Source organism: Pelodiscus sinensis, chromosome 5, assembly GCF_052426305.1.
Source record: "Pelodiscus sinensis isolate ZL-2025 chromosome 5, ASM5242630v1, whole genome shotgun sequence".
Lineage (NCBI taxonomy): Eukaryota > Metazoa > Chordata > Testudines > Trionychidae > Pelodiscus > Pelodiscus sinensis.
This window is the reverse complement of record NC_143056.1, coordinates 126,931,357-126,944,673: the sequence shown is the minus strand read 5'-3', so window position 1 is coordinate 126,944,673 and position 13,317 is coordinate 126,931,357. Positions and strand designations below refer to the sequence as shown.

General features: G+C 51.3%; 1 protein-coding gene across 4 annotated transcripts; it reads left to right on the top strand.

Annotated features, from left to right (window-relative positions):
- The first annotated feature begins 5,597 nt into the window (after positions 1 to 5,597).
- On the top strand, positions 5,598 to 12,316 carry LOC102461017 (membrane-spanning 4-domains subfamily A member 15-like). 4 transcript variants are annotated; one of them, XM_075928482.2, is made up of 7 exons: positions 5,599 to 5,814; positions 7,167 to 7,286; positions 9,401 to 9,457; positions 9,576 to 9,647; positions 10,452 to 10,583; positions 11,475 to 11,585; positions 11,914 to 12,316. In XM_075928482.2, exons 1-7 carry the CDS (start codon positions 5,725 to 5,727, stop codon positions 12,028 to 12,030), a joined length of 699 nt encoding a protein of 232 aa, XP_075784597.1. In that variant the 5' UTR covers positions 5,599 to 5,724; the 3' UTR covers positions 12,031 to 12,316. The 4 variants fall into 4 exon arrangements, with proteins under 4 accessions (XP_089634878.1, XP_075784597.1, XP_089634879.1 ...); XM_089778752.1 differs by lacking the exon at positions 7,167 to 7,286 and having other exon boundaries at positions 5,598 to 5,814; XM_075928481.2 differs by lacking the exon at positions 9,576 to 9,647 and having other exon boundaries at positions 5,600 to 5,814.
- The last annotated feature ends 1,001 nt before the right edge of the window (positions 12,317 to 13,317 follow it).

The following is a 13,317-nucleotide window of genomic DNA, read 5'->3' as shown; positions in this document are numbered from 1 at the left end:
GAAATAGCCCCATGTTGATTTTTGTTAATTATACTGCCTAAATATTAATTCTTTATTTAATTAAATCCTCTTCAACCACTCCATTATTTTGTATGGTATTGATACGAGGCTGACAGGTTTATAAGTATTTGGGTCATCCCATTTTTCAATTTTTTTATATGGGTAAAACACTAGCATTCAGTTTTCGGGAACTTCCCCAGTGCTGCAGGACTTACTGCAAATTAATAATAATTGTCCAGTAAGCCCCTCAGCCAGCTCTCTTAAAACTCTTCCATGCAAGTTATAGGGAGCTGCTGATTTTAAATGTCTAACTTTAGTAGTTGCATTGTAACACCCGCCAGAGAGCTGAGTGGAATGGGATAGTGTTATCATCCCCATATGATACTATCATCTGTTTATTCTCCAAATATGGGACAGAAATATTTATTCAGCACGTCTGTTCCTCCTATTCTCTGCCTGTGGCACGCAATAGCATGGTGTCCAAAGGGCTGTTATAGTTTGGCCTCATTGGAGTTGGCGTGTGGGTGATATTATTGGCCGGTGGTGTACAGGAGGTCAGCGTGGATGACCTGGTGGTCTTTTCTGGTCTTAAACTCCAAGACTCTATGACATTAATCAGCTGTTCTCCAACTGGAGATCAGGACCACAAAGTGAGTCATGACCTCACTTTAATGAGGGTAGCCAGGACTGGTGTTAGACTTGCTGAGGCCCAGTGCTAAAGTTGGAGCCCCACTTCCCTAAGCCACAGTCCAAGTCCCAGGAGATGAAGCCGAAGCCCAGGACTTCAGCCCTGCATGGCAAGGCTCAACTTTACAGGAACTGATTTCTCCTGCCTGCAGCCATGGGGCTTGGGTGGGCTTAGGCTTCAGTCCTTCCTGAAGTCACGTAGTAACTTTTGCTGTCATAAGGGAGACATGGTGCAATGAGGTTTGAGAACCCCTGACGCAGATGGACATTTTGCAATAGATGGAGTGTGAGCTGCAGCAATTCGGTTAAGCTTACCTCAGCATTTCCAAGAGAGAATCTTTTATTTTCAGTATCTCAGAGCACTCCAAATCTTTAATCTTCCAGCCTGACGTTTCGAAGCCCTGATCTGTGTCCAGAGAGCCAAAACTGGCTTCGCCGGAGAAAACAAACCCCCAAATAAACAGCATTCATTACGCATTCTCTTTTGTGAACTTATTCTGGAGTGCTCCGGCATGGGAGGGAGAGGGAGCTGACATCTGTCAGCGAAACAGTTCACAGATTCCGGTGCAAAGTGGCTTTGATTTAGCTGAATCATACAGAGTTGAAAAGCGTAATTCGTGCAGATGCGGGAGTTGTTTCTAGCAGCATGTGTGCTGCTTGGCAGCCCTTTCTTAAAGCCCTAAAGGGAGGGGGCTGCACATATATATTGCTGATTTAGGACTGCAGCAAAATCCTTTGAGCTCTGCTTCCATTCAATGTGTCCTTGAGGTATCATTGGCATTCAGTAAAGGAGACAAGGGCTTCTCAGGCCCTAACTCATGCACCCAAGCAAGGAGGCAGTGTGTCTTGCTGAACAGACTAGTGGCCTGGTACACAGGAAACCTGAGCTCTAATGCTGAGCAACCTCAGGCAAGTCATGTCACCTCCCAGTGCCTTAAATTCCCCAGATGCTAATCTCCTTTGTAAAGGGCTTTGAGATCCCTGGGTAAAACAAACTAGGTATTGTTAATGAGAGCCAAATTCTAATCACAAGTATGACTCATGGTGTATCACCTATTCCAGGTCTCCCCTCTTAGTGAGTGGACACAGTGAATCCTGGGAGTGGCTGTCTGTGGTGCATCATGGGAGATGTAGTTCTGCTGGGGAGCCTGGCACATGGAGGAGATTGGGGACATAAGGAAACTGAACTACAACTCCCAGGAAGCAGCACAGCAGAAGATTTTAATCAGAAGATTTAAGCAAAAGATTTCAGTCTTGGGGGATATTTCCAAAAATTTTGGATAAAAAAATTGAAATTTTCTAGAAAAGCACACTCTTTTCATGAACAGTTTAGTTTAACCAAAAATCCAATTTACCGTTGAGAGAAAGTGAAATTTTCAACCGACCCTGCTAAGAAGCATGTTTTAATGCACATGGGCAATTCCATTGATGTCAGAATACCGCAGAAAAATGGGCTAACAATTAAACGAGTTTGAAATGGAAAATGAGTTTAAAGTAGCTGAAAGGCCACTAAAAAACAGCCTGAAATCTCCAGTCCTTCTCCTGACGTGCTGCCAGCTGCCTCTTTTCCTTTGCTTCTTACCCCATTATGGATCCTTCCCTCTCACCCACCCATTACATGTTTGCAATAGTAACTCCCAATGGTGTTTGCCTTGCTGAGGGCACGTTTTCACTACCTTCTGGCTGCTGAGTGCACTCTGAGATGCGTAGGTGGAGTTGACAGGATAGCATCAGCTGTCGGTGGTGAAGCTACCATGCTAAGTACATCTAAGCACATTATTCATGTAGCTGAAGTTGCGTAACAGATTGACAGCCGCGGCGGTGTAGACTAGGCTTCAGCCAGATGCGTTATTGTAGCTGATAAATGAACATTTTCAGCAGCCTACTAGGCCCATGTGTTGGAGGAATGGATTTGGAGGGTGATCTACATCAAGGTACCCCCTCCCCCACCTCCATCTTTAAAGGTGTCCGGATCCTGAGGTTTTTAGGAATCATGTTGTAAGTTCCAGTTAAAATGTCAAAGTGGATCTTAAGCAAGGTTCTCGCTAAGCCAAGGGGTAGCATGGCCCCACAGCTGCTTAATGAACCCCACCCAGCCAGGGGCTGAGGGCTCTGCACACAAAGCTGCCTGGCTGGGGATACTGGCTGGGACAGACTCGCTGCTCTGTCCTCAGCGGGGAGCTGCTGCTGTAGCTGAGGGAGAAGTGCTCCTCTCCCAGGGAGGAAACACAGATGGTGGCATAGCTGGAGGGCTGAGTCATGACGAGGAGGCTGTGGTACTTCGACTAAGGCAGGTCTGCCCTGGAGTAGACAATGGGAGAGGCACCACAAGGAGCAGACTCAACAGCTGGCATAACTCATCCCTGTAACAGAGAGCAGGAGATGCTGCTGTGATGGAGACCCAGTCACGCCCACCTGGAGGGATAATGAGAGACAAGCAAGATTCCACTCTGATAACTTACAATGAAGGTGCCAAGGAGCAAGAACCCTGCCCCATATGGAGAACAACTCTCTCATGCTAGCAGTCACAGCCTTCCTAAAGAACAAGTACTTCAGGCCTGGGAAGATCTGGGCAATCTGCCAGGAGAGAAGCCGATAAGGATGGTGCTTGGCGGGACAGCTGTACAGCTGAGTCCAGCTCCCTGTTTGCATATTATTTCGGTCTGTTGCTTTTCAGTTGCTCCTTGTCCTCTTTAGAACGGCCCTACTCTCAGAGCTGACCCATCTCCCTCTGCCCTCAGTCTTTTTTTCTCAAGACCAAGCAATTGTTCTCCATGTCCACTGATGGCAGGACAAGAAGTAATGGTCTTAACATGCACCAAGAGAGATTGAGGTTGGATAGTAGGAATTCATTCTACATGTCAGAATAGCAACACACTGGAAAGGAGGTTGTGGAATTCTCATCAGCGGAGGTTTGTGAGAACAGATTAGACCCTGATATTGGGAAATCACGTGGGTTATCAGCTGCTACTTTGTCTTAACTATTTGGCTATGTCTACACTGCAGGCTTTTTGCGCAAGAACAATTGTTCTTGCACAAAAACTTACAGAGCGTCTACACTGCACGCGCGTTCTTGCGCAAGTAAATTTACAGGACAGTGTCAGAAAACAGGGCTTTTTCTGGAAGAGTTATTCCTCTCCCCATGAGGAATAAGCCCTCTTGCACAAGAGCTCTTCCACAAGAAGACAGTGTAGACAGGCAACATGAATTTCTTGTGCGAGAAATCCTATGGCTAAAATGGCCATCAGAGCTTTCTTGCACAAGAGAGCATCCACACTGCCATGGATGCTCTTGAGCAAAAGCACATCTCTTGCGCAAAAGCACATGGCAGTGTGGACTCGCTCTTGTGGAAGACCTTTTGCACGAGAACTCTTGCGCAAAACAGTTCTTGCTCAAGAAGCCTTTGTGTATAAAAGAGACTGTCACTTTAAGAGCAAGTGCTCATGGGATTTCTCTAGTGGGTATAAAAAATTTGACTGGAGAACAAGGTTGGATAGTCAGCAGGGAGAGCGCTCTAGTAGTGCTGCTGTTGTGTATTTTACCCTTTACAGGGAAACAGAATGTACATATTCTCCACTGAGACCAGAGCAGATGGCTGGAGTCTAGCTCCGTTTTTGCTCTTGGCAGTATATTGTTTTGGTTTACAATTAGCCCCCATTCAAATATTACATTTCTGATCCCTGGGAGTTCTCATGAGCCAGATCTAACCACCATGAGTGTCATGCTATTGTCAACTTGTGCAGAGGGGTGAGCTCCATGACCCCCCATCTCATGGGGTAATGTCAACAGAAAGGCCCAGGATGGACCAAACTTGAAACATCCCCCTTCCCTCTCAGTGTCCTGTGGTGGACACTTTCCTCTTTAGTCATTAGGTCCAAACCCTCATCCTTTGTGTTGGACTGAAGAATCAGGGGAAGCAGGAGTTTGCCCAGAAACTATCCCAGTATCAATTCCTCCCTCGTTGGTCAGGTCACCCTCTTCCCCCAAAGGCCATGGCTGATTCTTGAGTGTGATTAGAACGTGGTGGTCAACATTTTCTGTTCTGAGAAAAATGCAGATTTGGTGACAAACACTTTGGGGGATTTGTGTAGGTTTTGCCAAATTGTGTCGGTCAGAGGTGGGGGAAAAAACCCAATCCACACCTAAACCACGATCTGAAAAATCAAAAGGATTTGCTGTTTCCGTTCCGGGGGTCTGTGCTTTTGTGATGAAATCACTCCAGCCTGTCTGAAAATGGCTGGCATCAAAATGCACCATTCTGTGGAGCAGCTGTGCAGGGAGAAAAGCGGAGGGGAACGCTGGCACCAGGCCGGGAGAGGGGAGTTTCGGGGCTGGGCTGGGTGCTGCTCCAAAGGGGATCCCAGCTGGAAAAGCAAAGGCCCCCCAGGGGCCAGGGATAGAATAGACCAAGCTCTAGGAGCAGGGCAGAGTGAGCCTTGTCAACAGTGTGCTGAGGCCGTGGGTCACAGCCCTGGAGAGGCAGGGGGGGCAGATCAGCTTTCCCAGAGGAAAGGGAGAAGGATTGGGGGGATCCAGGAGCAGCAGAGATTTCTCCCCGGCCTCTGAAGGCGGCCCCAGGCTCCAGCCGAGGTGTTGCACAAACCCCTAGGCAGTTCCCACCATCCCACTTCTGCCCCATCACTGGGCCTGGGGCCTTTCTGGCCCCGCATCAGCCCCTTTCGGGCCCCTTTTTGGCAGGTGCCAGCGCCTCGCTGTCTGGCTTGAACTGCGGGGCAGCCCCCCTGCCGCTCGCCCCCCCCCCCCCCCGCAGCTGGGGCTGCTAGTGAATGGAACCCCCCCCCCCCTCCTCCCCAGCCCCACATGCCTCCCCCTGCCTCCGGGGCTCTGTGAGCTCATCCTCCGCCGCAGCCAATGGGAGCGCCCCGGCTCCTTCCCAGCGAGCCGCGCCGAGGCTGGGCAGCCGGCCGGCGCGCGTGGCCCGGGCTCAGGCAGGCGTGCGGGCGGCTGGGGGCTGATGCAGCGTCGGGTCCCGCCGCGCACCCCGCAGGGCTGGGAGCGAGCACCCCGGGCGCGCCCATGTCGGGCGAGGGGACCATCCGGCTGGGGAGACGCGCCGTGATGTACCGGGCGGAGACGGTCCCCAAGGGGAAGAACCGAGTGATGGGGGTGAGTGGGGCAGGGCGGGGGGCTGCTTGGGGCGGGGGCTGGCAGGGCCGGAGCGGGCACCTCCCCCCGCTCCCTGGCTGCACCACGCGGGTTGGGGTCGTAGCGCCTCCCCCCGGCTGCAAATGCCTCAGCCAAAGCCCCCCTGGCGCTGCCCCCCTGCCCTGGCTGCTCCCCCTGGAGAGGCCTCTGTGGCAAGGTGACCCCCACGCCGGACTGAGCAGGGGCCCCGGTTTTATGGGGACTGCCCCGATCTTCGGGGCTTTGTCTTATAGGGGCCCGATTCCCCCCCATCCGATGTTTCACACTTGCTCTGCGGTTCCCTGCTCCACGCTCCGGGGCCGGATTCTCCAGCTGGCAGAGCCAGCAGCGGCCTGGGAGGGAGGGGCTGGCAGACGTGGGCTGACACCTGTTCTAGCTGGTGCCCGCCTCTCCCCGGGGTGCAAGTCAGAGGCGAGTCCCACCTGAGGACACTCGGCTCTACTTTGGCTACCACCTCCAGCCCTGCTCCCTCACTCTGCTTGGGAGGGCGGAGGCTGGCAGCCCCCCAGAGCTACCCCTTCACCCGGGCCTCCTCTCACCTGCCAGGAGCCCCACAGAGCCAGGCCCAGTGAGGCAAAGCACAGGGAAGATTTGCAGGCCTTTTCTCTCGCTGGCAGAGGCTGCGTTTGCTGCAGAGCTCAAAGCTTTTTGCAGGGCTCGCTACTGGCTGGGCAAGGAGCAGTGCCCAATGGGAAGGGAGCCAGCCATGCATGGGGGGGAAACGATGGCGGGAGATGGCCCTCCCCCGTCAGTCCCCGAGTATCACAGAAGGAGAAGGAATCCAGCCCTTGCACTGTCCTGCCTTGCAAGCCTTTCATGATGCTCTTCCCAGACACCACTGAGGCCACCAGAACTCATCATGCAGCAATTCCAACCATCTCCCTTCTCTTGTTCTCCCCTGGCTGTGGCCTGGAGCCCTGAGGTCCATGTGACTAGGAACCGGCTACTCTTCAGTGCTAAGCACAGCTTGGCTGGGTGGAAGAGCTGCAGCAGGCCATGCCACGGCTCTGCCTCAGCTTCTCCATCTCTCAAACAGGGAGATTAGGGAAGGGTTAAGCTGATCTTTGGGTCTCCGACCCCTGCTTGAGCCAACGGTGGGTTTTGGATTCTCAGCGTTCACAGCTAAAAAGCATGAGCTACTCGGTGGCAAGCTGCCACAGTGCCTTCCGTGGCTGAATGACGGCCCCTACCGTATGTGGCATTTGCACAGACTGTGCTTTCAAAATACAGAGCTACAGGCCACCCCTCTGTAATGTCTGCAGTGTGGTGGTGGGGCGAGTGGGACCCATGGTATTGCTGTGATCCTTCTCCAGACCATCCAAATCATGAATGGCTTCATGCACATTGGCTTCGGGATTGTCCTGACGACTATCACCAACGTTTACACCTCTGTCTTTGTGATGGGAGAGATCCCGTTCCTGGGAGGCGTGTCTGTGAGTAACATCAATGGAATTGAATGAATCCAGGCTGGGCTGGCTTCCAATGGCCCTCCCATGCTCTCAACCTCTCCACCCACTTCAAAATGGCTTCTCATGGCCATCCCATGCTCTCAACCTCTCCACCCATGTCAAAATGGCTTCCCATGGCCCTCCCATGCTCTCAACCTCTCCACCCACTTCAAAATGGCTGTCCATGGCCATCCCATGCTTTCCCCTCTCCATCCTCCTTCAAAATGGCTTCCCATGGCCATCCCCATGTTCTTTCCTCTCCTCTCTCCTCGAGTTGGTTTTCCATGGCCATCCTACGTTCTCCCCTTTCCACCCAGCTCAGACTGGCATCCTGAGATCAGCCCATTTTTCTCCCCGCTCTGCCCACCTAGGACGGGGTTTGTATGACTGTCCCATGGCCAAGCCAGAAGGGCGTGTCCCCCACTTGCAATGGTTTTTCACGGCACATACAGGGGATTGTGATGCTGACAAATTAGATGCATTATGATGATGATTTATGTTGCAGTGTATCCAGTGGCCTTACTCCTGGACCAGAACTCCATGGTGCTAAGTTCTGTGCAGACGCTAAGCAAAAAGATGGTCCTGACCAGATCCCCAGGGGCATATAGGGACTTAATTCACTGATTTCAATAGGAGTTGGGTAACTCCATACCTTGGAGGGTCCAGGCCTTAGTGGCCTACTTGTCTTTCAGCCAGGCAGCAGAGACTTCTGATTGCTGGAGTCCAGAGAGGTAACTGCTTTCTGGCAGGAACAGACTCTTTCCTGAGCTTCTCATCCTGTTTGCCCTCGCAGGGGGAAGGGTTCCATGCTCCTGCCTCTTTTCCATCAGACTGGTCCCCCTAAGGGATCAGAATTTATCCCAAAGTGTGAAGAGACCCACAGCTTAGTAAGATGAGGCTATGAAGAAAGGCTAATGCAGTTCCAGGATGCATTGGGCAAGGTATTTCCAGTAGAGACAGGGAAGTGTTAATACCATTATACAAGGCACTAGTGAGACTGCATCTGGAACACTGTGTGCAGTTCTGGTCTTCTGTGTGCAAGAGCGATGAATTCAAACTGGCACAAGTGCCGAGAAGGGCTACCAGGATGATCTGAGGAATGGAAAACCTCCTTCCTGAGAGGCGGCTCGAAGAGCTTGGCTTGTTTGGCCCAACCGAAGGTTGTGATTGCTCTCTCTAAATACAGCAGAGGGCTAAATAGCAGGAGGAGTTAAGTTAAGCACTCAGAAGTGGACATAAGAACAAAGGGATATAAACGGGCCACCTACAACTTTAGGCTTGAGATTAAATGAAGGTTTCTAACCCTCTGAGAAGTTTTGGGGCAGTCTTCCAAGGGGAGCAGTGGGGGCTAAAAGGCTAACAGGACTGTAAGACTATCGAGGCTGAGCTTGTTAAGTTTAAGGAGAGGATGATATGGTGAGACTGCCTACCATGGCATGTAGGCAGTCTGCGACTGCTAGCAGCAAATATCTCCAGTAGCTGAGGTTGAGGCACTAGCTGGGGAGGCCTCTGAGTAACAAAATTCTGTCCCAGTGTCTAGCTGGTGGGTCTTGCCCATGTGCTCAGGGTGTAACTGATCACCATATTTGGGATTGGAAAGGAATTTTCCGTGGGGTCGGATTGGCAGAAACTCTGGTAGTGGTGTGTGAGTGTTGCCTTACCCAACAGCATGGGGCTTTTACATGTTTAAACTAGTGTAAATGGATTCTCTGTCATTTTAAGTCTTTACAGCATCTTTTGAGGATGTCAGTAACTCAGGCAGAGGCTGTGGACCCTCATGTGGATGAATGAGGGTCTGTGGTCTGTGATGTGGAGGAGGCCTGACTAGAAGATCATGATGGTCCCTTCTGACCTTAAGGTCTATGAGGCCTTGAGACAGGAATGGCCGTCTACACTGTATTATACTGTTCTGCCACTAGGCAGCGCTGTGTGTGTTGTACCTTACCCTCCCAGAAGCCGCTCCTAACTGCATTGAAGGATTTTACAGTGTGCACCTCTGTTGTGTGCAATGAACCACTGCAGCCAGGCCATGTAGCAGCCCTGCAACCAGGCATGTACACGGCGCACCTGACAACGATCATTTCCCCTTCCCTATACAGTTCATCATTTCCGGATGCCTCTCTATCGGAGCTGAGAAGAGCCCAACCGAGTGTGCGGTAAGTCCTAGCATTTCTGCCCCTTCAGAGGCTTTAGTTTAACTCCACTGGAAGGGGGATGGAAGCAGAATACTAGCCACCTTGTGAACACAAAGACTGAATTCCTCCCTTCCTCCAGGAGGTGTGGTTTCTGGTGAGGGGAGAAGAAACTTTCCAGGGCAGGTGTGGAGTTCACATGAAGAATCTGATGGTAATTCAGGGCATCCCCTAATAGCACATGGTGGGATTTTGCTCTCCATTAAAATTCAGGGAGTGGAGAAGGATATTATGTTGCAGTCAAGCAGGTAGGTTTGTCCAAAGAGCCGAAAAGCCCTCCCTGTCAGCATTGAGATGTTTGTCTGAATGGGGAAACCCATCGCCTCAGACATTCCTAAGAGAGGAACACAACAGGGAGATAGATGCAGAGAGGCCAATGAGTTCTATGTAGGCTTGTAACCTTTGTCCACCAATAACAGTTCTCCGTTACTGCCCTGTTATGGGGATCAGTAACCAAATCACGGAACAACTTCATGAGATCCAGCCGCACACCCAAAGTTCGCATGGTCCTCCAAACTAGAGGAACATAGAAACTGCCTCGCTGGATCAGATCCAAGGTCCATCTAGCCCAGACCTCTGTGTCTGACCTGTCCCTGTTGGACGTTCCTACCCATAGATAGCTGATGGATGGTTGTTCTGTAGCAAGAGAGTTTATACCCAATCTGAATGATATTTAATCCTGTCTAATGTGGCTGTCTCATTGTCCAGATCTTACTAAGCTCTTTGGTCTGCAAGATTCCAGGCTGGGAGGGATCGTCTCATATGCTTCCCATTCCAGGTCAACCCACAGGAGTGCTTTGGGTTTCCAGTATGTGGATTTTCACCTCCTGGATCCAGACAAAGCCAGGAGACACGGATCCATGGTTTCAGATTAGAGTTCCTTCCAAGATTCCAGCTGGTTATTCATTCCATCCACCCCTCTAGCAATATTTCTTCTTTCTCTGTGTGTATCCTCCAGGTGAAAGGAAGCCAGACCATGAATGTCATCAGTGCCATCTTTGCATTACTCGGGATAGTGGCTTTTATAATAGACCTGAACATAAATGGACTGTACCACTCCAACTTTGACTACTACAACTACCTAGTGATGGTAAGATCCCGCGGGCAGCTAGATGCCTAGTCACAGATCATTGGTGTGGAAGGAGCAATTTGAGGAGATCTGGTGCTACCCTAACAGGGATGTAGAGGGAGGAGGATCTAGCCTTCTGTGTAGCAATGGTGACAGTGGCAAGTGGCTCAGATGCTAAGGCAAAGACCATAGCGCAGGTTACATTAGCTGGGGTGAGCATTTCGTGGGGGACCCCCTTTTCAGACAAAATGTGCTGCTTTTGTCTGCATTGAAATGTATAAAACAGCAGTATCCATGTTTTGTTTAGGGGGTGGAAATTGGGAAAAAGCAGTTCTGAAAATGTTGAAATGTCCCATTTCAGTATGTACAGAACAGGATGTTTTGAGATGATTATGTTAAAATGAATGTCATCGTTTGGCGTGTATGGATAGATAGATAGAGGATATGGGAATAGATAGATAGACAGGTTGTATGTGGATGGATGGATGGATGGATGGATGGATGGATGGATGGATGGATGGATGGATGGATGGATGGATCAATCAATAGAGGGTATGGGGGTGGATGGATAGATATAAACAAATATAGAAAGGTTAAAATTTGAATGAAAGTGTTTTGTTAAGTCCAGATCCTAAACTGCCCTCCCTGAATCTTCACACAGCATCAGCAAAACTCAAGTCCTTGTCGTGTACTGAGCAAGGCGTAAACCTGAAATAGATTTCCCTGGAGAAGGGATGGTGCTGCTTCTTTGTTAGCTCTGAAGTCTAAGGCAAGAATGAGAAGAGGTTGGGTCCAACCCGGGGGGGGCAGCCCGGGACTGATGAGGGAGGGAGTGATACATAGTACACAGCCCTGGTAGAAGGTTATGTGATGTTAATGGCTCTGCTGTTGTGGTGTTCTGTTATCGAGCAGGCGGGGAACGGGATCTCCATTGTGCTGCTGATCTTCACCATCCTGGAGTTCTGCATCGCAGTGGCCACCGCACTCTTTTGGTGCCGGGCAACCCGTGTCAACTCCAATGAGGTGAGCATTCCAATCCCCCCGCCTGGAAAGCCCGGTGAGAGACTTGCTTCTATGTAACCCCCATCCCTGTTGAGTGGAGCATGTCTCGGGGAGGCATTCGCAGGTTTGGAGAACCTGGGCACGGTGGCCAACAGGATGCAGATGATAAGAGGAAGATGGCGGTGGGTGCAGAGGTGGTACAGAACCAGGTGATGCAGGCGAGCAGGATGTGGTCCATGGAATCACTGGAGAGATGCCCATGCACCTAAGTGGTCACTGGCTCAGCTCCTTACAGAGCTTGTAGATGATGATATTGGTGCCAATGGAGGCTGCTTTCCCTGTTTTCTAGGCCATGCTTATTGTGCCCAACACCATCAGGGCAGACCTCCTGGTGCCCACAGCAGAGTTGCCTCATCCGCCAACGTACAACGATGCGGTCTATGATCCGAAGGACCAGTCTGAATAGGACCAAGTAGGACCAAGAAGGAACCTGAGGAGAAGCCGGCCCCAGAGCAGAAGCAGCTGCTCCTCCTTTTCCGAGGAGCAAATTCTGGCCCCCTGCCTGCATGACAGATTTTCTTCCATTACTGCCAAAGTTCGCCCCGCTCCTGGACTCTGTCTTGAGTTCCAAGGGAGCCGCTCTCCCCTTCTTCCAAGACAGGCTCAGCCCTGCGTGTTGCCCACAGAGGAGACTTTTAAAGCATGTTCCCTGGTCTCCTCTACCTGGGACCAAGAGGTAACATCTAACCCGCGCCCTGTAGGCTGCATGGGGAATTGGTCAATGAGTCTGCGAAAGGGGCAGCCCATCAGGCGTGCATGAAGGCCCCTTGGGCAGAGCGGTCTGAGAGCAGACTAGCAGCCAGAGCAAAACACCGGGCAGGAGAATCTCCAAGCAAACATGACAGTCACCTGCGTAGCTAGCCATGCTCTCCCAGGCCCCCGTTCAATCCTGCATCAGCACAGAACTCAGCACACGAACTGGGAGTGGCAGCTTGCACTCCTGACCCTCATCCACTTGGAACAGCCTGGAGGGATGCTCTAGCTTGCCCCTGACTGCCCCAGTCCCCGTGGTCCTTGTGGCTGCATGGGGAAATATTCAGCATGCCGGACTGCCTAGCCACACAGCCTGGAAAGCCCTGATCCAGGGGTCTGCTGCACTGGGGAAACAGTCGGGGGTGTTGCTGCTTTGCACCTCTTCGGAATAGCGTAGCCTGTGTACAATGGCTGCAGAATGACTATGTCCCCTCTCTCCCCATCACTGGATTTTGCCCCAGGCAGGGACCCAGCCAGGCCCTCACAGCGGGTGGGTAAAGGACGCAGACTTAGCAACTGACAGCCGGGTATGTGGTGCAAACTGAGGCCTAGTTCTGAGGAGGTACGGTCAGGTAACAAAAATCCCACTATGGTGGGCCTCAGCTCATATAACACACCTCCTCTAGGGGTTGGCAAAGGAGCCTCGGCCGTAACAAAAATATTCCCATTTCCTGGTTCTTCCGCAGGCAGAAGATTGGAGAGCCCTGTCTAGACTGAGGGACCAGGCAAATATGGCTGCCACAAGAAAGAGGCCATTGGTTTATAACCAGTCTCTCTCTCCTTATGGTGCAGCCAGTCCCCAGACAGATGGGCAAGCCTTTTTTCTCCTCTGTAGTGTGACTACGTTATTTTTCTCTAATTGCTTATTGACTTCTTTTGAGAAGAGCCTTTTTGGCCAAAAGGTGGGTGGGAAAGTGGGAGAGTCTCCCATCGGCTGGTA

What these genes read in the sequence shown, in the direction of transcription:
- LOC102461017 (XM_075928482.2), top strand. Translation starts at nt 5,725, where the DNA reads ATGTCGGGCGAGGGGACCATCCGGCTGGGGAGACGCGCCGTGATGTAC. An exon ending in CGTTCCTGGGAGGCGTGTCT is followed by an intron (nt 7,287 to 9,400) that starts GTGAGTAACATC and finishes TTCCCTATACAG; the next exon opens with TTCATCATTTCCGGATGCCT. An exon ending in TTCACATGAAGAATCTGATG is followed by an intron (nt 9,648 to 10,451) that starts GTAATTCAGGGC and finishes TGTATCCTCCAG; the next exon opens with GTGAAAGGAAGCCAGACCAT.